Genomic DNA, 25,390 nt, shown 5'->3' with positions numbered 1-25,390 from the left:
TCTGAAAGCTGTTGCTTGTTCCAACTATCTCAGCTTGTCTAACAAAAGAACTTTCCCCCTCTATAAATGTTGCTTCCCTTATATCCTTACACCACCATAGCTGCACCACTTCTACTGATACCTCACAGGACATTTGGCTTTCCGCAGCTGTATGGCTCAATAACTGTTAAAAGTGAGACAATTTTTGTAATAGTCATACTCCATGTAAGAAGTAGTTCCTTACTTCAGCTAGTCTTCAGGCTCCTTCAAAATCAGAAAAACACTGGAAGCAGAAGCGGTTTACAAAAGGAAATTTCTACTCACATTTTAAAGAATACTTTTGCAGAAAGTGTCACTGATAGAAAATAAAGCTGAATATTTTGAATGTCAACAAAAGTGATTCTATTGTCTTAATACTCAAGGGCCCCCAAATACAACAATCATTGCAATTCTGCACAGGAATGACAGTATTATCTCCATTTTACAGAAGGCCAGCTGAGGCTGGGAAAGCCTGCAGCGCCAGATTCATACAGTAGTACACTAGCTCCATCTACACGTCAAGGTAATGAGATACGAACTAGGCTGGAAGACATTTAAACATGCTGACAACACAACTGTGTCCACTCTTAATGCCTGCTTCTCAGCCAGACTGACCAGAAGGTCTTCGGCTTACTAGACTACACGGCTTTCAGATAGAAGCTAGCTAGGCAGTGTTACTGCCTTCCTAGTTCAGAGTGCAGATGGGGAAAATACTTGACTGTGCAAAGATCAAGTTGTTTGGACCCTCTGCCTTACAGCGCACAAGCAAAATCAGAGTAAGTTTCACCAAAAAATTAAACCTTGTTTCCTCCCGTGGAGGTTTCCTCCCATGATCGACTTAATGACATGCACCAGCCAAAAAATGAAACAGAACACATTATCTTACATGCAGAAAGAACACTGCAACTTAGGCGTGCAATTATATTTTGGCCTTTTCAAAGTTTTATTGTAGTTTCACTGCAGTATCTTAGGTCTTAAGCTGTAACTGCGTAAAAATGTCAAGAGATGTTCCTGAAGGATTTCCATCAACCCCAGTGGTCCTCCAACTGGGGCAGGGAATATACCTACACAAAATAATCTGTACAGTAGCATCCTTAAATCAGGCAGCCATATCAAAGTAAACCAACTGGCCTGAGTGATGGAGGACCTTTTTTATATAAAGGCTACAGTAGGAAGCATCTCGAGAAAACACAGTAATATTTTCTCTTTAAAGCATTATTTTACAATTCATGTACATGCTGAACATAAATTAAATATGCCTCTATAGAAAGTTAATTATTTTTGTTTACTATAGTACTATGATATTTGCTTAATTGCATGTAGTAATTTACATCAGGTGAACAGGCCAACAGAACTAGAAAAATCAAGTATTATTCATGCGTGCATTTGTAAATCCAAGGACACCAACAAGTACCTTTTCTGGTAATTTCACCTATGAAGAAGGAATTTTAAAGCATTGTTCAGCAACAAAAAAGCATAAAAGATCTTGTAAGAAAGGCCAGTCACTCTAACATAGTTTTGAAAAGCAACAATAATAAAAAAAAGCAGATGGAAATTCCTCTGTATAAGTCACTGTTTTTACTATTACTACTATTTTTTTGGCATCGGTAATTCCCTGTCGATCAGAAACTCTAACTTTCATTGCAAATCAGCTTGCTACTTCCTGTAAAGCATCTACCTGGTGGCTTGCCAGAACAAATATTTTAATGTAAAATTTAATAAATGGAACTAAAGGTATTACATCTAATTTAAAATTCCATATTGTGTAAACTATTGATATTAATGTAATTGAGTTTGTAAACAATCCATTTGTGGAAGCTAACCTTAGACACTGTATTGACCCAAAATATCTAGTGCGGCTCATCTGCAAAATGAAGCATCAATGCCTGGAATTCATTAAAAGTGTTACATGTTTAATTTTTCCTGCCCTACAGCTCCATTGTCTCGTAAAATTTTTCCTTTGATGTCCCCCACTAAAAGAATTAAAGGAATATTGTAATTGAAATGTCATTAATAATTCACAGGACCCTCCTCCACCAGCAATACATCTGATGAAATATTAATTGAGCTCCACAGACTGACAGTCTGCAGAGGAGCACTTGCCTGTAATTTGAACCACGAGTCCTGATCTTGCTGTAGCTCAGACCTGCCAAGAAGGCAATTATCTGGACGGTCTTGCCCAATCCCATCTCATCTCCCAGAATTCCTCCTGCCTGCTGGCAGTGCAATTCCCAGAGCCACCTAACACCTGTCTGCTGGTACCTAAAACAAGGAAAAAGAAGATGGCAAATGTTTGATAATACAGATCATAACAGAAAGTACTCATGAATTAATCATTTGGCAAGGTTCTTATACTAGTTACAGTAACATGCTGGATGTGTGTTTTACATGAGTGCTGTATTTACTAGGTCATACATTTTTGATGCACTCAGACATTACATGTGACTTGCATTCTTTATGCAACACTAAAACATTTCTAATTAAACTGATAGTCATGGTAATTAGAGGGTATTTTATTTCATGTATATTTTAAGTGTTAAAAGCAACTTGGAAAGCTCCTCTAACAAAGCATTATCTTTCCAGAAAAGATGACATGTAAGGGTCTAGTAAGTTATATTATTTGGAACATATACCTTGAACTGAAAGAAAAGCTTGACCTGTAAGGGCGACAGACTTTATACTCCACTGTGAAAACTGATCGCATCTGCCAAAGCATGCTTTCTTTTTACATAAATTCATTTAATAACATTTAGTCTCTTTCAATGAAGAGAAAAGCCAACAAGGCAAAACGTTTTGGAAGGCAAAACAATAGAAACTATTCCAGCGAATGGGATGCAGCAGAGTGTTATTATGTGAGAGCATCAGGGCAGTTTCTACTCCCAGTCATTCACTGGAAATTGTATAAGCAACAATGTAAAATACATTCCAATTAAAAGTAGTAGACTAGAAAGCAAGATTTACAATGGCAAGCTAAAAAGGGGGAGATAAGATGCTGAACTGAGAATCACTTTAGGACATGCTTTTTTATAATGATATGAAACAGCGAGACCACTAGGAACAACACACCACGTGTGTGGGTTAAATTGAAAACAGAACAGAAATAAACAAAGAAACAGTGTATTTAAATTATAATTAAAAATATAAAATACACATTTCAGCACTTCTGTGTCTTGTAACTTAGAGGAAGAACAAGGTTACTGATAAAATTTTCTTGACGGCATACATTCCTGGAGTGCAGAGGACAGCAAAGAGCAAAACACTTTTTTTTTTTTTAAATAGGGATTGTTCATTTTAGGGCATTGTCTTGTGTGCATTTCAAAATCCTGTTTCATTCTTTGAACAAACAATAATTACAACTACTGACAGCTAATGACACTAGTGTCCACAAAGTTCAATTAAAAATCAATTTATGATGAGTTCTGTATGGATTTAGAGAATGCTAAATGGAGACAAACAAACAGCTTGAGTAGTTAGAAAAAGATGATCAAAGAACACATCTAATGGTTCAGACATCATACTATCTGCTGGTGTCTCAAATGCATTATACCAAGAAGCCCTTAAAAAACCCCTTTTATTAGAAATTAATTCACCTTAAAAATGCAGCAATCTAAAAACAACTACGAAATGACTTGCAGGATTAGCTATAATTGAGTTAAGATGCTACCATTACTACCTTTTATGAAGACAAAACATTTTCTCACAGAAATATTAAAGAATTGGGAAGAACCCTAATTCCAGTCAGAAGCTGCTCCCCCAGACTAGTGTCCAGCATGTCTCTTCAGAAGACAACCATTCAAGAACTTCCTGATATTATTTTGTGTTATTTCTTATTTCATCCAGTGCTTAAAAGTTAGATGCATTCATAAGCATCTTTCTCCCTTCTCCCCGCTCCTCCTGAGAAAGTTTCACAGTAGAGAATTAAGTTTGTGAAAAATTCTACTCCAAGGTTATCTAAAAATGGAAAAGATGCAGGTGCTTTCTTTGCATAATCACATAAACATGCAATAATTGCAACTATGCAAAAGTTGAAGTAAAAAAATTTCCCCCCAATGATTTTTATGGTTATATGGAGATATAATCAATTCTCTTTAATCTTATGCTTTCATTGTACCAATTTTTATGTTTTCTTTTTTACTCCAAAAATAGCGTAGAAATAAAATAAGAATGTTGCCTGGTCTTCCAAAATAGTTATGTTTGGACTGTATTTCACATGAGCATTCATGCTGCAATGCATCCCTCAAAATTCACCACAGTAGCTAGCAGAGTTTAGCTGCATTGTTGCTGAGACAAAACTGCATTTCAGATGTATCAGGGAAATCTCACAGTGAAAGCAAATAATGAGGAAACCTGGTTTCTTGTTTATATAGACAGCATTCTCTCAGGCTAAGTGCAGACAGTGTAAGGCAATGTTTGTAAGTCAGTCTTGCTCACTGTTTGGTTTTGTTCCACAGCAGCACCGATGGTATTCTTGCTGAATGTTCCTCAAAGCAGACAAGTATATAGAGAAGAAACAGATTGTCCACTTTAGCAAAGAACGAACTTAAGGGTCTACTATTTCTAGCGTGAGTTAACTTCTTTGGAATTCAATTAAACTATGCAGGAAGATCACTTACAGTATACCGCTATACACCTCCTTGGGTCAATATACTCCCATGTTTTGTATTAAACGTGCTCAGAACTCAAAGTTTAATGCCTATTGACTATGGGCCTTCCTACATTGGAGATTTCAGCATTTAAGTTACAAGTCTGACGAATCATTCAACTCAATTGATCTTTCTAACCACTTAAGAAGTTTTGCCAACTGACTCATGCTTGCAGGGATACCCTTCATTAGTGAGGCTGATATCTCTAAGATTAATTTTTAGTTGTCTGCTTTATTTCAATTCCCTTCGGGTTGCTCAGACCACATATCCGTTCTCAGGATGATTACTTCTGCCGTAACTTTGCATAAACAACTGGAGACCACATATTGGCTGTGTATGGTCCTGGCAACCAAGTCATTAATTCAATTCCATTTCAGAGCTAGTGCTTTCCTTTGGAGGAACTGCAGGACAACAGTAATAATTTCTTTGAGGTTAAGACTAAGTGGTCCTGTTGGAAGGGATACCATGCACGCCTGTTATGAACCAGGGCTTTCTACTACATTAATTATAAGATTTTAGAGAGTTAGCTTTTGAAAGAGAAGATGCTTCCCTGCTGTGCAAAATGTTGCCAACAAAAACGAATTCAAGCCCGTTATGCATGAAAGTTAAGAGAGAGATTATGGATGAAGTTAACTTGTCAGCTGCTAGCCTGTTTGAGCTGCCTTTTGTAAATAGCTTTTTGAGATGAACTTGAAAGTGTCACTGGGCACCATGATCTCAAAAAACTGAACCAGAAAGCAGTCATGTCCAAATCTGTAATCCAGCATTAAATAACTAAAGAATGAGTTGTAGAGTGTTTTCCATCTACTAAAGGAATATAGAATGCACTTTCCATATTTTAAAATTTTACTGGGCAAAATGTTCAAGACTATTTTGTAATATGAATTATAAGTAGTTACTTTGAGTAGACTTGGAGAAGTTAAAGAAAAAGTTGTCTATATTTTTTACTGGCAGAAAATTTCACTCACTCCACCCAGTCACAGAAACACCTACATTTCTTGTTTTCATTTATCACAACTTGCCAACACCTTATTCTTCAAAGTAAAGTTATTCTACCACTCCACACCTCAATTAAAAGCAAGCACTTATCAATAAAAGAAAGCATTTATAAAAATAGACAAGGAGAGCTTCTCAATTCGTAGTTTAGCTAATACGCATTCACAATACTCACATCAGCCAGTTAGCATCTGTATTTTCATGTAACTGCATTTTGTGCTTGTAATAAATTAGTTTCTTTGAGGTTTGATCCTGGAGCCTTTTTTTAAAGAAATAATCCTACAGAAAGTACCGAAGTAAAAGTTGAGGCATCAGTCACTGAAGCAAAAGTTACAGCAAATGGCATCCAGAAATCACCGTGACTAATATTATTAACAGCATACAGCAGCATAATATTAAAGTACACAACACATACTTAAAAAGCTTTTTGAAGAGAAATCCTGGTACTTTGAAACCCTCTTCAAATTCAGTGTCACTTTCTTCAGAAAGTTCCTCAGCTGTTTGATGTTCTTTATCCTTCAAACGTTCTTTTTGCCACCTCCTAGAGTGACAGAAGGAGTCAACATTCAATTATTGCATAGAAAAGATACTATATGAAAACTATACTGAATTTTTGATCAGGTAAAAACCCAATAAAAATGCATTCTCCAGTGTCATGAGTTAAATAGTAATCCTTTGGAGGAGAGAATTATGCAAGTAAACGCTCAAAATATCTGACATATTAAAAGGTGCATGCACTCCTGGCTATTTAGTTATACACCTTCAGAGTTTTATAGCTACTTATAATTTTCTATAGACAGAAATACTAATATAATGGAATCAACAGTTAACACTGTCGTGGTTTAACCTCAGCCGGCAACTGAGCACCACACAGCCGCTCGCTCACTCCCCTCACGGGCCCGGTGGGATGGGGGAGAGAATTGGAAAAGTAAAAGTGAGAAATCTCGTGGGCTGAGATAAAAACAGTTTAATAATTGAAATAAAATAAATAAATAAATAATAATAAAAGAATATACAAAGCAAGTGATGCACGATGCAATTGCTCACCACCCACCGACCGATGCCCAGCCAGTCCCCAAGCAGCGGCCCCCCCGGCCAGCTTTCCCCCATTTTATGTACTGAGCATGATGTCCCATGGTATGGAATGTCCCTTTGGCCAGTTGGGGTCAGCTGTCCTGGCTGTGCCCCCTCCCAGCTTCTTGTGCGCCTCCAGCCTTCTCAGTCGGCAGAGCATGGGAAGCTGAAAAGTCCTTGACTAGTGTAAGCACTACCTAGCAACAACTGAAACACCGGTGTGTTATCAACATTGTTCTCATCCTAAATCCAAAACACAGCACTGTACCAGCTACTAGGAAGAAAATTAACTCTATCCCAGCCAAAACCAGGACAAACACCATCAAAAAAATGTGGCTACCTTAAGTTCCTAGACCCTCCATAAAACCCCCCACAAAAATATCAATAAAGCTTAGGTATTCCAAAGCTATTTTATTAATTCAACCAAATACTTATTTAACTTCCTTCACCTAGAGAAATGTGCAGCTGTGTATACTCTTATACAGACAACTCAGTTGGAAACATCACCATCTTTGGGGTGACATGCTCTAAATTTGTTACGCAGTCATTATTAAGAGAATGAGTTTTTTGAGGTTTTGAAATTACAGAGTGATTCATGCTCTGCAGCCTAACCTTATTTGGACTCTAGGCAGGTTAGAGAATTACCTTCCCATACCATCGTCCCTCTCCCTTTTGAAAAAAGTACCAAGGGATCTTCAACATCCAAGGAAATTATGGGCTTGTGTTTTAGTGACCCAAAAACATCTACCTGTAATAGTAAAGTGTATGCTACTGTTAGCTGGGTAGGTATTAACCAATGAACAGCACTTCACTGACAATTTGGGTTTTGCTGGAATTCTCCCATGAAAGTGCTATTCACTGCAGGCACGCTGAATGTGGTGTATAAACTGACAAAATCCCCAGAGAAATTGGCAAGCTACAGAACCGATGAAAAACCTCCTTATGTTACTGTTCTGGATGCAGCGCAAAAGCAGCCATATTTCATCTCATAAAAAGGCTGAAGGAGAAGGAGGCCTGAGAGTCTAGAAGTATCTGAAATATAAAACATGAAGACTAAAATTGTTCAGGTCCCAAAGAACTATAAATAGTAGCGACAGGATGAAAAGCAGCAAATGGAAAATTCAGGCCAAAAAAAGTAAGTTAAGCCACCTAGCACTGGAATCTACTGCATTAAGCGACAAACAGCCTCCCGAGTGAGATGCTGGAAAACTCATCTGTCCAGTCTTTTTTAACTCTACATTGAAGAAAACCTGGAGCATGCACTCTAGAACAGTCCTGCAGTAACTGGATGAACGAGGACTTAACAGGATGCAACAGCTTTCCAGTACACCTCCAGTTTCTGAATGACAAACATTACAGGTGAGTGAATAGTCCATTTCCCTCCTGATAAGATTTTACCATTTACCCATTACACAAACGGCTTCTTGTTAGCTTAGGTTGCCTCTGTAGCAGCAAAAAAAAAGGCAGGATAATGGATTAACAGAGTTCTAAAAAACAAAACAAAACCTCCAACCCCCTTCCCCAAAATACAGTCCATATTCTGGGAAAAAGGATTTCTGAACTATTTAAAAATGTGAGGAAATTCACATTGTCCTTTTTTTTTTTATTTTAAATTTTTAAAGTTATTTATCCTGATTTTTCTGTAAAGCTCTGCATTGCTCTCAAGCATTCGAAGATAAACTGCATCTAGAGGTTGACATGCAAATTGTATTTTATTTCCAGCCTTGCTATGCACAATCCAGTGTGCTTTAAGCTTATGAGCCGAGTGCCTTATATTTTCAAAGCTACTAGCCCAATTTTATCCATGTCAGGAAAAAGAAGCATAATCATAAAAATGTCAGTCAATTTCTGGCCCGAAGTTGACAATATGATCTGCTATGGAAACATAACTTGAACAGTTTCATTACCTTGATTTATATCCTGACCTAACTAGCCAAAAGGAGGGAGATGGAAGTCACTGTTAAAATTTTTCTCAAACAACTGCCCGTAAGACATCTACCATCCCTGACATTTTGCACTTCCAACCTGGCAAACAAACTAGAAGACACTATAAAACATCTCAAGCGTTGCTCCAAGTCTTTAAGACTTCAGCCATGCTGCTATCTAGCTCAGTCACGTTAAGAGCAGACACGACTGGCACAATGTCACGTACAGTACCGTAACTCCTTCCAGCCTGGTATGAGAAGTGCCTTCTCCACTAGGGAAAAATCCTGTCAGCTAAAACCATTTAAAATCAAATTTGATTCAAGTTTTCTATCTTGAACACATTAGTGAAAAAACCAAACAAACAGGCAATGAAGGTCTAGTGTTCCCCTTGTACTTTTTAACTACATAAGCAGTTCTGGGGGCAATTAAACCAATGATGCCTGTCTTCCTAAGGACACTACTCTGCATTCTCTGGTACGAAGTAAGGTGAAAACACTAGAAGAGACTCTTTTTGCTGTTAGGTCATTCAAAATCATCTTCCACAGGATCTGCAAACTCATAACAAGACTTAAGCTCGAGCTGTGTTTCCTCCACTGGCAGCATTAATAGAGTTTCTCTTGTCTTCCTGACCACTTACTTCAGTGAAACTTGTTGGAACTTCCACTTAAAGGTTTCTGTGTCTCTGGCAAATTTGTTTAAAAAAACTTGGGTTAGGAACAAGAGAACAGGGAAGAAGTTCAACACTTCATATACAAACAACACAATCATATACCCTTTCTCATAAAAGAAAGCTAATTGTGGCAGGTTTCTAGATCAGCTTTTCACCAGTATCTTTTGAGATAATACTTGCAGTCTGCCTTTATGGAATCCAGTCACAAACTTGGAACTGTGGTATTGTTTTATTAAGTGGAAATAAACACCACCATGTCCAAATATACACAAGTTACAGTAACTGCCAAAAACAACTGCACTGAAAAACTAAGACAACACAATACTGGACAGGTTTAGAGATCCAGCTTCACTGGAATATATTTTGATCTCTTAAGTCAGGAAGTCTTCAGAAGCAAAAATCACGATGGAGAGAAAAAGCAGCATATGCAGGGGAAAAAAAACCTGAGACGGACAAATATAGTTTTCAGTTTTCTGTTTAAAAACTGATGAGTTGCTAATGTTTACTATTGGATTGTTCTTATTTCATTATATGAAATCATGTATCCAGTTAAGAAGTAAAAAAAGAACTTAATAAAAATATATAAAGCGTCAAAGTTTTCCCCACAGACACTTTAATATATCTATCCTAACACAGGAATGGAAATCTCTATCTTAGACTAGCAGTCTGTTAAATGTTTGATTTAGGAAAATAACATTCATGCTCTGGAGTCTAGCAGGCAGATATGATACATTCTAGAGGCACAGCAAAAAAATGCATTTATTTTTGTGCAGTACTACAATGTTGTGCTATCAGGCACAGGTGGTCAATTATTCTTCTGAGTTCCAGAAAAAGACCAACGATTCAAATTGACAAATGCTGACAGTCATTGCTTCAGACTGTGTCATTACTGGAACTGAGACATGTCAGAATTTGATTATTTTATCTGACTGGATTATGACAAGACTCAAACCAAGGAAGAAAACTCCTACTTAGCACGCTAAAATCAAAACAATTGTAGATTACAAAGCTTCTGAAGTGACAGCTAGGTAAAAAATCCATATTAAACTCAAGCAGGGCAATAATTTGTACAAGAGTTTGCTTCTAATTCTATATTCCAGTATGAATCGCCACCAGCCATCACTGGAGCCTCAGTCTCCCCTGGGAAGAAACAGATTGCCCTCTAGCGTACATTGGAAAAAGTGATCCAGAAACAACCAAGAAGAAATGTTTCCGAGATTAGCTCATAGCTGTCCAGGAATTTAGGCACTTCACCTTAATATAATTACTATATTTTCTGCAAGAAGGGTTATCAATGTTGGGATTTCTCTTAAAATTATTAGATACCTAGAATTTGAACTAATAAATCCCGTACTTAATTTTCCTAAAGAAAAGTTTATTTTATACACACTGTATCTGTTACTTTACTGAAGTGTATCATTACACAAGCTGTAGTATTGAAGGCTCTGGTACTACATCTGTTCCAAAGGTCTGGAGGTTTTTTTGCCCTCAATTACCAGTTAAAAGAAAAAGCAGCAATTTGTTGTTACCACTAACAACTTTCAAAGTTTGAAGCAGCTATCCAGTTTTTGAAAGGCTGTGAACTTAATGTAAGATGTTGTATTAAGTTACTCTACGCTAAAACGTCATTACTTTCTTTAAAAAAGTGTAAATATCTAAATGGCTGAAGCAATGGGAGGACAAACGCTGTTTGCTAGACCAGATCAGTCAGTTGGTCAGTCTGGTCTTGTACCTTTCCTCAGAAGTCAAACTTTGGAGGGAGAAACAGCAGTAGCTCATATTTGACTTACCTACACAGTAACATATTGACCATTTGGTCAATATACTCCTTGCGCACCTCAGTTAAACATCATTAGTATGCCTGAACAATCAGAAAATACAGGTTTTACTATATCACCAAGGTCTCCTGAAAATAAAAGCATGACCTTTGAGAAATCTATTTTGTGTTGTCCATGGTCACTGACATAAATACAATTTTATCCTGAAAGTACAGTATGAAAGCCATATATCATACAATTAAATCTTTCTTAATATAAGAATGTATTCCAATACTAAGCCCATTTCCCACTTATTGCAATACCCTAGAAAGAAATTCTGCATCCAAACCAGTAATGAGACAATTTGATTTTTTTTTTTTAAAAATACAGTCAGGAACCAAGCTGAGTGTTTAATATAGTTTGCATTTGTGAAGCACAATATGTTTTCCATTTTATACAGCTAAGAATCCCTTACAGATTATTCTAATTTGCTAAATTGAAGCATTCAGCATTACTTTTCTGATCTAACTTTTTATGGTCTATATGGGTGGATTTAATTGGTACGTCCTAACAGATGAAATACATGCAGTTAGTACCACAAGTCTCCGTAAGTAAGTTAAGACTGATGTAGACAATTACACACTTGAGCTTAGAATGAAAGGTGTACTCAGCAAGTGAGCCAAAATACATCTTCATTTGTGTCTTGGCTTTGTCATTTTAAAGAGCAGTTAGGATGCGCTAAGAAAGTATCTTTCAGGAAAGGTAATATTTAATCCTTTTTTAATTTATAACTGTGAAACATCAAGAGATTCAGTGACTCAGATACTTCAAAGAGCTAGCACATGAAAACTGAGCTGATTTGAGAAAAACAACTTATTTTAAAGCTAATTTTATTTTTTGGTTTGATTCTTTGTATCAACTGCTTTGTGCACTGATAGCCGTTACTTCTAGCTACTCAGCTTGCTTGGATGCCACTTGGGAGACATGGAAAGAAGCAGCTTTCCTAGCCTTGCCTCTGAGCACTTGACAGCAACTGAAGAATTCAAACAACTGTACTCCACAAACTATACAGAATACACAAGAAAACACAGATATGGCACTTATCTCCCATAACATGACCTGTAATTCCTTCCTTGAAGCAGCAGGCAGATACATATTGACAACTGCTACAGGAATAGTGACCGTAAGACTGCTAGTTTTTTGTTTTGTTTTGACTCCAAGCTATTACCTTATGCAGATCCTGTATTAGTGATGTCAATAATGTAACTCATTAACGACGTATACTATATGCAGCAAAAATTACTTGGTTATACTTATGCTTTGCATTTTAATATATGCAAAGGAAAACTTTGATTAATATGCAAAAAAAAAAAATCATCTTGTTAAGTTGCAGTTTCCACATCTGCAAAGTCTTGAGAATAATACAGGAAAACCATGCAGCAGTTTTCCTGTTGAGAACAGAGAAAAGGTGTGTTTCCTATGCATTTAATCTGCATACAAGATTACTTTTATTTTGTGATCCTAGGTAAAAGAAGCTGAAAACAGGTGCATTTTCACTCATTCCATAGTCTTCAAAGAAACTGGCTCTGCCATGACCTGACCATTTCACCAGGCAGGAGGCGACAGGTTGATTCTACCAGTGCCAATTCTGAACACTTCTAGACCAAGATGGTCACTGTTGAGTATGACAAAATATACATCGATAACATGCCTGCTGATGGGGATCAAGTCACTGAGACCTTCAGCACCATCCTAGAGACTGATTACCTAATCCTCTGGGTTCAGCTGGTAATAGCCACTATGAAGGACAGCTGGGAATGATGCTACGCTACTTTTCACTGAAACTTAAACTTACCTTTTAGCTGCTTGACAGTATCCTACTTATTTACCTTACTCTCCATAACCCTGATGTTCCTTGCTACTGTTCATTATTCTTGCAAGCTACGATTTACCTTAGATGTTAACCTTTTCAGAACAGAAGACTTTCCCCTGCGTGTTTGCACAGCAACATGGCTCCAGTAACAGTAACAAGAGAAAGGCAAGACCCACGCAAGGGAAAAGAACTGAAATTACTGAGAACATGAGCTGAATTCTGTATAGTTAACTTTTACTTTTTCACATTCCACTGATCACGTCTTGCTTTGAGTGACTAGCCCGACCACTGCAAGTAGCCTTTAGAAGAAAAGGAAAGAGCCAGCTGCTCTCCCGCCTGCCGTTTACTGCAGATAACACCAGCTCCTGTTCTGAAAACAGTCTCTTTTTCTAGAGATGCTTTGCAGTCCCGCAGTTAGCTAATTATCATGCTTTAACAATATCATCGTAGTTTCCCCTTGACACAGACCAATCTCTTCAAGTCCCATCTCCGAAAAGTTTTAATGTTAAGGAAACTCATTTTCAATCTTTAAGAGTGTAGGACTGTATTCAGCGCCACGCACAAGACTAGATGTTCAGAAGACTAAAGTAATCCTAAAGGACTTTCCCCTGCCTCTCTCAGGGGTAAAATATACCATAATCTCACCCATTCGTTTGCATTCAAAAGTAAAACTGACATGAAATAAGACATAAATGTAAGCAAATGACAGCATTTCTATAGCATTCTTAATATGTTTCTTAATTCACTACATTTTATTTTCTCATGGCATTTCCCATAATGAAGATTACCTGGGGGTGTCAGCATAAAAACGTCAATGTGGACAGCTGCAGCTTAACAGCCACAATAACTGTAGCTATGAAATTTTTAAGAGATGTAGTGTTTTGGTAGCAATTACAGTTATTGATATTTCTAAAATTCATTTAGGCTTTTATTGTAACTTTAGTAACCAAAAGAAATCTAGTCTATGATATGACTTTGCTAAGGATAAATTGTCACAATCTTAACGTTATTAAAAAATGTGTTTGAATGAATTTAAACTGTGAGTCATATTAAAACTTTCAATCAAAATAAATTACTCTTGATGAAAACACTGAATTAAAAATGATTTAATATTGGTCTAATTTAAATGTGAAGAGTACAGTTTTATTCAATAAAATTGTAAATATTTTACCAATTAAGTACAATTAATTTCTGTTAATGCATCCAATGAAAAACATATTTCTTTTTGACCCTTTGGACATTGTTCAGATTAGCCTGTTGCCGAAATCTTCTATTCAAGAGCAATAAACTATGCTTTAACTTTGAAAAGTAGCATCCTGGGATTGCAAACCTATTGCCTCATATCAGCTCCTGATCTGCCTTTGTAACCTGGGATGTGAAAGTAAAGTTGGGCTCTTCCTACCTGAGGTTTTGTCACCAGTAATTCTACAACTGTGAGTACCTCTGCTATCAGAAGATACCTCTTCCTCCACAGCAGCTCAGGCTCTCACCACAGGAAGAGATGGTGTTTATACCTCTACTTCTTGAACCCTTCTCTGATACAGCTTCATTTAAATCCGGAAGATTTTTATGTTTCCATAGAAGTGCAAAATTCGAGTCTCCCAAGCATTAACCAAGTTCCTATGCTAGGCCTTATCACTGCATCAATCACCCTTCACTGACAGCCCTAATACATATTCTTCCTTTCACTCTAGAGCAGCTGTCTTCAAGTTTTTCCACGATTTTCTGGAGGACTATAAAACTACTTGAAGGACATTCAGTAAAGGTAATTAATTAAAAGTAAGCATGCTATCAACAAGCTGAAGTTCATTATATGAAGCTCAACCCTTACTCTAAAAAAGAGACAACATGCCAGTGGTTAGAGAACAATTAAAACAAAACAACCATTTTAGTGATCCTGATCTTTTGACTCCCAGTATGTGCAGAAATGTCTCTTAACTGCACTGGCATGTCTAGTTAGCATTTTAACAGCTTAACAAATTACATGTCACTTCGTTGCCCCCTCAAACAGGCAGTTGTGAAAATGGAAACATTGCTCAGTTATTGTTAGGAGCTCAACAGCTATGCTATCAGTAGAGAAAACATCTCAACAGCACACCGTAGCTACAGAGAGATCATCAACACACAGGTTATACAAATTTCATAAATCACAGATCAGCACAAGGTGTTTCAGCTGCCATTTTCAAAAATACCTTGTGTTCCTAGCTGTATTTCCCCACCTGACATGCTAGATTCTCCTTAGAAACCTTACTCAGTTTACAACCTTAGGTCATCATAGCAACAGAAAACACCACTACTATCACCACTGTCACTATCACTTCAGATAAGGATGTTTTTACCCTCACTCTCATCAAGAACGGAGAGAGGAAAACCACTGTCAAACAGAGTAGGTCTTTTTAGAGTTGATTAACAGCAGTATAAATGTCCAGTCTTCATTACTTACGTCTTCTAATACAAGTTATGCAAGAGATATCATGTGCTAATAATCAAATAATGTAGATATTGTCCTTTCCAGTATAAATTTTTTAGAAGTTTAAATTCAAAAGATCCTTTTAATATTGATTTTCAAATAAACCTGTTAGCCATATAAACTATATGTAATTGCCTCGGATTTCAATAAACTAACAGATTCTCCAAAAATAGTATGTAACCATAATTTATTCAAATGATTTCTTCTTGACTAGCAGTTAATTATTCAAAGCCAAAAACTAAGCATCTCACCCCATCCCAAACCAAAGATTTCTCTCTCGGTGGAAAGGTGCCATCCCTCTGAAGAGGGAGGGCATTGTCTGACTGCACTGTAATTTTGCCTATCAAACAGAAGACTTTCTTTTTTTTTTTTTGAAAGGTAGGTATATGATCTACAGACAAAGGCAGTACTGTATAAAAGTATAAAGCTGCCAAGTAATACGTTGTTTCATATATACTCAATTTTGGGCACATTCACAGTTCTGCAAACAGCAAAACACACACTGATACACAAATAGCTTATTACTGAAGGACCTCTAACAATCAGAAAAATCTAACAGCAAAGTCCTTGTAACTAAGAGGTATGTCTGATTCCTTTTGGAAGGCTATGATCATTCTGTCTGTCTCGTCTTCCTTACTTCAATTCCTAGCAGCGTATTACAGACGTTGCCCTTTGCATGTTCAACATCATTTGTGAATGTTACTAATACAAATGTCTAGGACTAACCTTAGTCTCTGTTTGTAATAGTCTTCATCTCCATCATCTCTCCATCTCTTTACTTTGTGCTTCCCCAGTGTATGGTCTTCTTCCTCAGAGCTTGGAAAGAAGTCAGCATCATCTTCAGCTTCTTTAAAATCTCTTTTCGCCAAATGTTTTCTTTTTCTTGACAAATTCCTGAGTTCATAATCAGAATCATTCTCAGCATGAGAAGATGCCTGCTCTTCCTCCTCTTCTGCTCCTTCTGGATCAAAGAGCTCCTCATCAGGTACATACTCAGACTCTCCACTATCATCCTCCTGTTCATACCTGAACTTCTTGGCCTCAAGATATTTCTTTTCTTTTGGGATATCCACCTTTGATTGAATCTGAAGGGCATGCTTCTGAAGTTTTCTTATGTTTTTTTTTAAGCGCTTATCTGTTTTTGACAGGGCTTTACCTCTTTTTTCCTTTGTAGTAGATGCAGAAGCTACGCACTGAACATTTTTGGCTTGTACTTTCTTCTTTGCTCCTTTGTGAAGGGATAACTTCTTTCTTTCAGATGACAGCTTAGCTTGGTCTGCTAAGTACTTCTCAAAATCAGATTCTTCATTTAGCATTAATCGTCGTGTCTTCCTCTCTGGCTTCTGAGATATTTTAGTTCCAAATGGAGTCATCTGGCCAGTACGAATAAGCTCTTCCCACTCTGTTTCCTGAACAGGCATAAGCATACTGCCAAGACATGATGGACCAGGTTCTACAACAAAAATCAGAACATCCAGCATGCCTTTAACACTTTCTGAATAACTCAAACACAGGAACAAGGGTGTTTTGTTTTGTTCCCCCCGCCCCAAGCTTTATATGCATTCATTTCAGTTTTTATATACAACTTAAAAGTCCAAAGTATTGTCACACATAATACTTGGAGTTCAAAAAAGGCAAACCCCAACAAAACAGAAGGCCTACAAAGTCAGACTGTAACTTCTACTTCAAACTACTTCTCAAACTTCATATAGGAAACATTACACATATTATCAAAATGCAAATAACTTCTGCAACAACACACAGCAGCAAGAACTACCATAAAATTACAGTCCCCCATGGCACACGAACTCTACTGTGCTCCCTATGCTGCCAATTCAACCCATGTCACCATGCTCAGTGCAAGAAACCACTGCATTCCCATATACAGCAACATCGTCCATTTTTATTTTACTACTGATTTTTCAGTCCTATTAATAAGCTTGAAATTTGACATTTCCATTACCGTACCAGGACAGACACAAATCTTCCAAAACACATAAAAGACTGTCTTCCCACATGCTTCAAAGAAAAAAAAAGAAAACAAACCCCACCTTCCTACTCTACAATACTAATATTAGGATTATGACTTTGAAAGTCAGATTGGCTGCACAGCACCTTGCCATAAAAGAGCACTTCCGTTAAACTGCATACACAGTTACTATACATATTAATACAAACTATAATTGATGTTTGAAACCAAAGAGGAGGAAAAGCTTCTGGATTCAGGAAGCTGAAGTCCAGCCTGCAATCTATTATTAGGGTCCAAAAATTTCAAAATAGCTGTACCAGAATTGCCAGCATGGCATAGTATATGGTCCCATTTAAAGCACTGTGTTTATCACCAAAACATGTTTAACAGGTAATGATGATGCATCAGGCATGAAACTCCTCCCTCTCCACCCCCTCAGTTTCTCAAACTACTGGTACTGCTCAACTCCATTTCTTCTGTCTTGGGCTCCATTCACTTCCTAGTTACATTTCATCACACTGGGTGTCTGAGTTTTACTGCATGAACCCATTCAAAGAAAAAGGATTAAAGATGCTTTTCTACTAAGAAAAGTTTACTGAGGTTTTGACTCCTGTAAGTTTTGTTGAATCAGGAGAAAAGCATGAGCTCTGTGAGATCTGGAATCCACTCCAGCCACATCTGCAATGGACAAATAGCACAGAGTTTACACCTCTGCAAACAACAATATAACCCAAAGGTGATGCGCAGATGTCAATGGGGTCCAAACTTGCCCTGCAGAATACTGCAGATTAGTGATTGTGACCAAGACACAGCCAAGCTGAAGTTACAAAGTCCAAGCTCAGTTTGCAGTCAGCAGTGAGAAAGAACACCTAGTGAAACACTGAGAGAACAAATATCCTGCTTTGGAAGAAGCCTTATCTTTATTTTTTTTAAAATCACAGTGCAGCCTGTAAAAGAGAAGCACTTCCCCCTTCCATTTCTAGTGATACTTCCCAATAGTAAGAAAAAACAATTTTGTTAATGCTGATTGATAGCATTCAGCACATAAAATGTAATTCAATCATGATGTTAGTCATCTTTATCAAATTAGCTGTGAAAAAATGTTAGGATTTCCAATTTATTAAGCCCAATACTCTAATGTGCCTCAGCCATCCCTACTGAGCTGAACGTGGATTAACATCCATTTTTAAAAACTTCCCACATGAATATGCCAAGATCTGCAATTCTGCAGGTGCAGAGAATAAGTGTTCTTAACTCGCTCTTTGAAAGCAAGCCACTGAAATTTATTTCCTTGATCTTGCAAACTAGCTTCAAACAAAAAAAGGCATTACATCAAAGTAGAACAGAACTTTCAGCCTTTTCCCATACCTTCATCTTCCTCAAATTCAATCTCATTTACTTTATCAAGAATCTCTGTTCCACCAAGAATTGCTTGGAGACGCTTTTGTTTTGCTTTGATCTTCTTTAGCTGTTGCTCCTTGAATGACAAGTTAAATTAAACATAATTTAATGTTTAATCTGGTTCATAAACTTGCTATCCTTTTAAACAAGACTTAAATTACTACATTTGCAGTATTTTCCACCAGAATCTCATATTCAAGTGTTCACAGTATCACATTTGAAACAAAAAAGTGCAAAAAAGTGTCACCACAGTATCTGTAGGGCTCCAACCCACAGAACACACACAATTTTGTGTGTACAATTGTCTTACGATGTGCATACAGTAAGATCAGATTGTTTATACACACAAATTTCATGTGCATGTTATGCATTTTTATGTACATCTTTTGAGGTCATTTTATCAATGTGTTGATTCTAGTGAAGGAAGTCCATCAAGCAGATTAGTGAGATGCACAGAGAACACCAAAAGATTTGTTCACGATTTGCAAGACTGGGTTAATGGTTAGCAAGCCACTAAAAACAGCTAGAAGATTTAATAAGATTTATTTATCATCCCAGAAGTTCTGGAATGTTTTGTTAGAAAGAAACTGAAATTGTAAATCACTCCATCATCCTAATATATGTTTGTACACAGTTAATTCAGGAGTGGTCCCAGATAATTTAACAGCAAAAACTACAAAGTGAAATGACTTTAAATAAGTGAAAAAAATCAACATTACAGATGCTGTAACAAGTATAGTTCACTACTGCTATGAAAATAATTCATAGCTAGGTCTTCTGTTACACCTTTTATCCGACTGTAACATCCTCAACTGTGTATTTTCTGGTGATGTTGTGATTCCTTGGTGTTGCTAACTTTCATTTATGAAACAAGAAATTCCAACCAGTAAAACAAAGACATAGGCAATGTAACTTTCCACATTTGTAACTCCATTCTTTGGAAATATTTCCTTACCTAGACAGGCACATACTTCAGTAAAAATCAAGTTCATGGCAAAATGAGCAATTTTTTTTTCCTTTTTGGTGAAGAACGGTTCACTAGCCTGCCCATATCTTCATGTAGCACTTTTCAAACCACAAAGAGTAAGTATATTCACGTACGGTACAATATATTATCTCCTGTGTATGCACTATTATTCTTGCTACCAGAGTACTTTATATCATAAAACACTCCCTGTATGACAGCTCTAAGGAAATAGCTGTCTTGTACCAGTCATTAATTTCCCATTTGTCTCAATAACGGAAGAATTCAGTCTTCTTTAACAATTTTTTTTTAAATACTACAAAAGGAAGAGTACTAAAAGGCACTTCTCCATGCAAAAAGCAGCTCAAGACCAGCTTTAAACATACTGCCTGCCTCCAAACAGCTTCCAAAACACTCTTGAGGTTATTAGGACCACTTTTACAGATTACAGTTTTCATACAGGGATTTATTCTTACACTTCAAGGACTGTTAGAGATGGCTAACAATGAACTCGCAACGAGGCTTGAACTTCCCCTGCAACTAACACTTGTGTAAATTACTTCATGTAATAGGAAAACAAGAAAAATACAGTGTCCAATCAGATGATCACTCGTTAGTGGTAAGTCTGGTATAACGCATTTCTTCCCACTACTTGCAGCTACTTGTTCCTAGTCCTGTGCCACTGTTCAGTACTGTCCCCCTCACTCTCTTAATTGGCCAAATTGTGAGCACATTGTTATCCAAGTTGCTGAAACGATCAAGGTTAAAAACCAAACAACTGAATGAATCAGTGGCAAACGGCCTGAGGCTGGGAATAAGTGTCTGAGGGCAGAGGACAATAATTGTCCAGTCAGGTTTATCATTAGAGAAAATATTAGGGTGAATTTCCATCAGACGGTGAGCTGATCGAAGTGCTACATTCCTGACCAGGAGAAGTTTCCCTTTTCTCAAATCTCCTTCCTATTCACAGCTGTATAGGTCTATTACTTACATTACCCTGCTGCCTGCCAGATTGCTCTACAAGCTCCTTTAACTTACTACTGTGGCAGAAAAAAGCTGGAGCAGTTTCTGCCAAATCGATGAGTTAAAATGGCTCACAGAAAGGAATGATGTGTACTGGTACAAGAAAGATACAGACAATAAAAGAGGATTAAGGAAAGGAAGGTAGGGAATGAAGACCACGAGGGCTGAGATTTAGGCCAACTATTGAATCATGCCCTAACAATGCTTTGCTAATTCTCCAAATACTACTGGGAAGGATTTAATTAAATTAATGCAAATCAGTCTTCCAAGCAGGTCCTGGAACTTCAGTTTTACAGCTTTTTCTGAAACTCGGAATAAAAATTAAAAAAAAAAAAAAAAATTCAGCTCTCACTTTCACATCTTTAAATTAGTTATTTACATCTTTTGGTAGAAAATTAAACCATTTAAAAGGGAAGGAACAGCAATTGTAGACTGACTCTGAACTACATAATTAAGCAAGAATTATATCACATGATTCAAACCTTAAGCCAAAGTACAAGCTAAGTATTGTTTTTTGGAAATTAATGTAATCCAATCACCTTGTTATATTTTTGCCGTTTTACAGAATCTAGTTTTCTGTTCATATCTTTGTTGTTGGCAGCTTGAGGTGAAAGTTGCTCAATAATTTTATTTATATGTTTCAGAGATGTTGTACATGATCTGAAAAAACAAGAAGATTGCAACGTACTAGTCAACTCTAGAAAGAAAAATAGCACATTCTCAATTCAGACAATTTAGAAATTCTAGGAGATTTAAGGTAAGATTTAAAAAAGTCTAAAGGTAAGTTTCTAAATAAGCATCTTCTATTTAAACAACACTGGAAATACTAAACACTTTAAAAAGTTGTACATCATGAAATATTTTTAAACAAAATTTTGCTAATACTAAAATTCCAAAAGCAAGGAAACCGAACAAACCACTGCAATATTTAATACTCAGAAGTTACAAGTCTGATGATGATAATAAGCAAGTGATAGTGGTTTCTTTTATTATTCAAGGTAAACAAAATGCAAAACAAAAATCTAAATGGGAAATCCCACGTTTTCGTTTTCTAATTAATAGTTTGATGCCATTATATAAGGAAGCCTATTTCTTTTACCTTTACAATTTCTCTTCTACACAAAGAATAGATGACAAGATACAAATACAGTTTCAGGAAGACAGACTAGCTCAAAGAATTAACAGCACATCAGCATTAAACTTTTGCTACTCATGCAGTACCATTTTTCACGTTTCCATACACAATATGAAATTCAGGTTGAACCACATGCTATAACCTAGTATCATCTGTTTCTGCTGTAGAATTCGTTTGCAAGGAAGGAGGCACTGCCCCACTGTCAGAAGCAACATATCTAGGTTTGTTGATTCAAATAGCAGAATATTTCATAGGGATACACAAATTAGCATCTCAAAGCATTATAAAAAATGTCAAAGAAAACTCTTTACAACATCTGCAAAGCGGCCATTATTCCCCTTGTATGCAAAAAAAAGCACTACGTAAGTCTCCTCAGTTGTCAGGGAGGAAATTGTTGGGCCACATTTCTCTCCAGCTCGAATCGGGATTCTACCACTGTTCTCCTGGGAGGTATATTCTACCAGCTCCCCAGCTATCACTGCCATCTTCACCCCTCCATTCTCTTTCAACACTTTTGAACCACCCCATCCTCTTTCTCAGTCTTCTGTTTTGTAGCTTTTTTGTATACCATCCTCTTGCATGCCTCCTACCTTTTGGCTCTTGCTTCCTTGGCCCTAGGGTCTCTTGACACATACCGCTACTGTCCTCTTCCACAAAGCTTTATTTAACAGGACTACAGAATTTAAACAGGATTTAACTTCAACCATTTTTTATTCTCCTTCTTCTGCTTAAATTTGTGTGTATATTATAGAATCATGCAGCTTCTACCATGAACTCTGTGCCAACTACTCAAAAAACACTTCTTGCCTGATTTTACTTCTAGTCACGCATTCACCGTGTTACAGGACTTTAACCAACTCTATCACGTTCTACTCATACGTCTTTACTTTTGTTAGTCCCTCTGCTCAACAAGCCAGCTGTATCTCTGCTAATTTTCTCCAAAATCAACTTTCAGACTTGCACATTGCATCTTATACAGACAAGGTGCTACAGGTCTGCATAAACCATTTGCATCATCTCATGTAAATCTCATTTTACAACTTTAAGTGGAAAGTGAAAAATAGAGGGGTGAGAAAAATCATAGGATGCTTCTTAAAGAAAAACAGGAAAATACCAACTAACTGACAGTGCCATGCACCACTTTCAATAACCGGATAATCTAATTGCAACAGTTACGCTGCTCCATTCTTCCTCTCAATGACCATCTTACTCATGACATCATCCTTCCGCTACATAACATCTGAAATTAGATTCCAGTTTTGCAAACTTAATTTCACATCTCCACACCCAAACTGGAAAATTAATGAAGTGCATAAAATTAAGCATACACATAACAAGAGAGCTATGCGAGAGTTCACGTAGGTAATGGAGGCCTACAGCACTCTTGAGCACTAAAAAACACCACTAAGGCAATACAGTGAAAGATGCACAGGTAGAATTATTTACCTGCAGTAGTTCACACAGTAACTCTACAGTGAGACTAGAAACAGAAAGGGAGATGTAAAATCAAAACTCAAAAGATTAGTGGCTCCTATCCCTCCGAGTCCTCTACTATCAATATACCATGTTAATTAAGCATTTGATTCTTTTGAAGTGTCATTAAGTACTTCATACAAGCACTTGTGATAAGGTTGTTTTGCTTCTAGTACACTCATGATGTGGAGTCATCCAAGTTACAGAAAGCACAAAACCAGAAGCAGATAACCCCATGAAGCATACAGAATTGAAGAAGCGGCACTCTTTCTGACTAGAACTTTGAATAACAGAGTATAATGCAGCTCTCCACTGCCCAGAAAACAGACATGCATCTTGGTAAGGTAGGAGAAAAGCAGAAAAAGGAGATGCGCTGTCCTCTACTGCCCTGGTGCGTGACTGAATTAGTCAAATAAGAGCAACGAAGCATTGCTCTGATGTGAAAAATATTTTCTCCTTTTTTCAAAGGTGGGTGACCTAGAAGAATACATGTGATCTAGTGCTTTCAAAACATCTTTTCATCTTCCACCTTTTAAAAACATGAGAGACAGCCTCATTAGATAGTCAGTAACAGAAAGGAACAGTAAGAAAGGACACAATTTACCTTAAGTCATCCAGCACTGACTGATATTCTTTCTCCGCATCAGCTATTTTTGTTGCTTTATTAGTTTTATTAATTGCATTATCTACTTGCTGAAGAACCCCTTGCTCCAATACATCCTGGTCATAGACATCAACTCCTAAACCTTTGAGCTCAGCGGCCTGTGCACTATACGAGATGGACTGAATCTGCTGCCTGTTGATCTGTAAAAGGGGTTGTCCTCTTCTGGGCACCTCCAAAGGAACAGCCATGGAAGTGGATGACTGGCTGGCAGAGTTGGGAACTCTAATACTATTACCCAGGTCACTGTTACAGATGTCATTTTCTTGTTCGACTCCCAATTCCTCAGCATTATGGAGGCAATTATTGCTTGAAGTAGTAACAGGGTCTTGTTCTTGGATACTGTCTGGCAGGTGGCTGTTGTCTGACGGCATCCTCTGCTCAAAGGCAATAAGAAGAGCCACATCATCATAAGAACATTCACACACACAAAGTTCCTCACGAAGACTGTGCCCAAATAGAAGTAAGCAAAACAATGAGCATGTTTCTTTATGAGAAATTCTTGTTTCAAAACACCCAGTAGTCTACTCCTCCATGAGTCCTCCCCCCAAAGGCTTCTCCACACTAATTTCCACAATCAAAAGGAAAAAGCAGCCAAAACTTCTTAAAGACAACTGTATGGAATACTGCTGGAAGATGCAGATATCAAGACAAATAAAACAACCTGTAAAAATTACTCTCCTTGCCAGAGAGTGAACTCAATCTTGTGTGTAAACAGTCATGCTCCAGAAGACTATGACATAACAAAAACATATGCAACTCAACATATCCAAAACTAAAACATACAAGTTTTTGAAACAGGATAAGCCTTGCCAGTGAAAGCACTGATGAGAACAGCTGGCTGTAGGCCTTCGTTTGACAATTCAGCTTTGAAGTAAAACATAAAGCGTCCTCTTTGTTAGGAAATTAACACCGGACTGACTTACCAAGGCAAGGCCGGAGCTGGTACTCTTTGGAGCCTTCAGGGTAAGACTGTCTTCTGAAAGGATGTATTTTTTATCAAGTTCGGGGAGAAACAAGTGTTACTAACTTGCAGGGAAACTTTAATAAGGCAGGTGGGCTTCACCAGCAACCTCTCCTAGCACGGCAGCACGGGGATCTCAGCCCCAGCTCACGGTTTTCTCCCATCAGCTCCGCACACGCACGCAACGGGTTTGGCCCTGCATTCAGGCAACGGGTTACCATGACAACCCCGCGCACCGGCCAGCAGCCCTCGAGGAACCCCCCACCCCATCCACGCCCCGCCTACACCGGTCCCCGAGTTCCCGTGCTTCACCACCTCTCTCCGCCAGCAAGCCCGGAGCCGGCGGGGCCCGGACAGGACCGGCGGCCGAAGG

At 37.6% G+C, this 25,390-nt stretch overlaps 1 protein-coding gene across 1 annotated transcript in view; it reads right to left on the bottom strand.

Annotated features, from left to right (window-relative positions):
* ERCC6 (excision repair cross-complementation group 6) overlaps nt 1–25,112 on the bottom strand; it is a 50,313-nt gene extending 25,201 nt beyond the window's left edge. Inside the window, exons 1-7 of the mRNA XM_009320248.1 lie at nt 24,980–25,112; nt 23,997–24,430; nt 21,324–21,444; nt 18,765–18,873; nt 16,154–16,880; nt 6,073–6,198; nt 2,122–2,280 (exon numbers count right to left, since the gene is read on the bottom strand). Of these exons, the coding sequence (XP_009318523.1) occupies nt 2,122–2,280; nt 6,073–6,198; nt 16,154–16,880; nt 18,765–18,873; nt 21,324–21,444; nt 23,997–24,427 (1,673 nt within the window). The 5' untranslated portion in view covers nt 24,428–24,430; nt 24,980–25,112. The remainder of the gene's footprint in view (nt 1–2,121; nt 2,281–6,072; nt 6,199–16,153; nt 16,881–18,764; nt 18,874–21,323; nt 21,445–23,996; nt 24,431–24,979) is intronic.
* Between the last annotated feature and the right edge of the window lie 278 nt (nt 25,113–25,390).

Source organism: Pygoscelis adeliae, unplaced genomic scaffold (assembly GCF_000699105.1).
Source record: "Pygoscelis adeliae isolate BGI_AS28 unplaced genomic scaffold, ASM69910v1 Scaffold190, whole genome shotgun sequence".
Taxonomy (NCBI): Eukaryota; Metazoa; Chordata; class Aves; order Sphenisciformes; family Spheniscidae; genus Pygoscelis; species Pygoscelis adeliae.
Note: the sequence above shows the minus strand (reverse complement) of the source record. Positions and strands in the feature narration are given on the sequence as shown.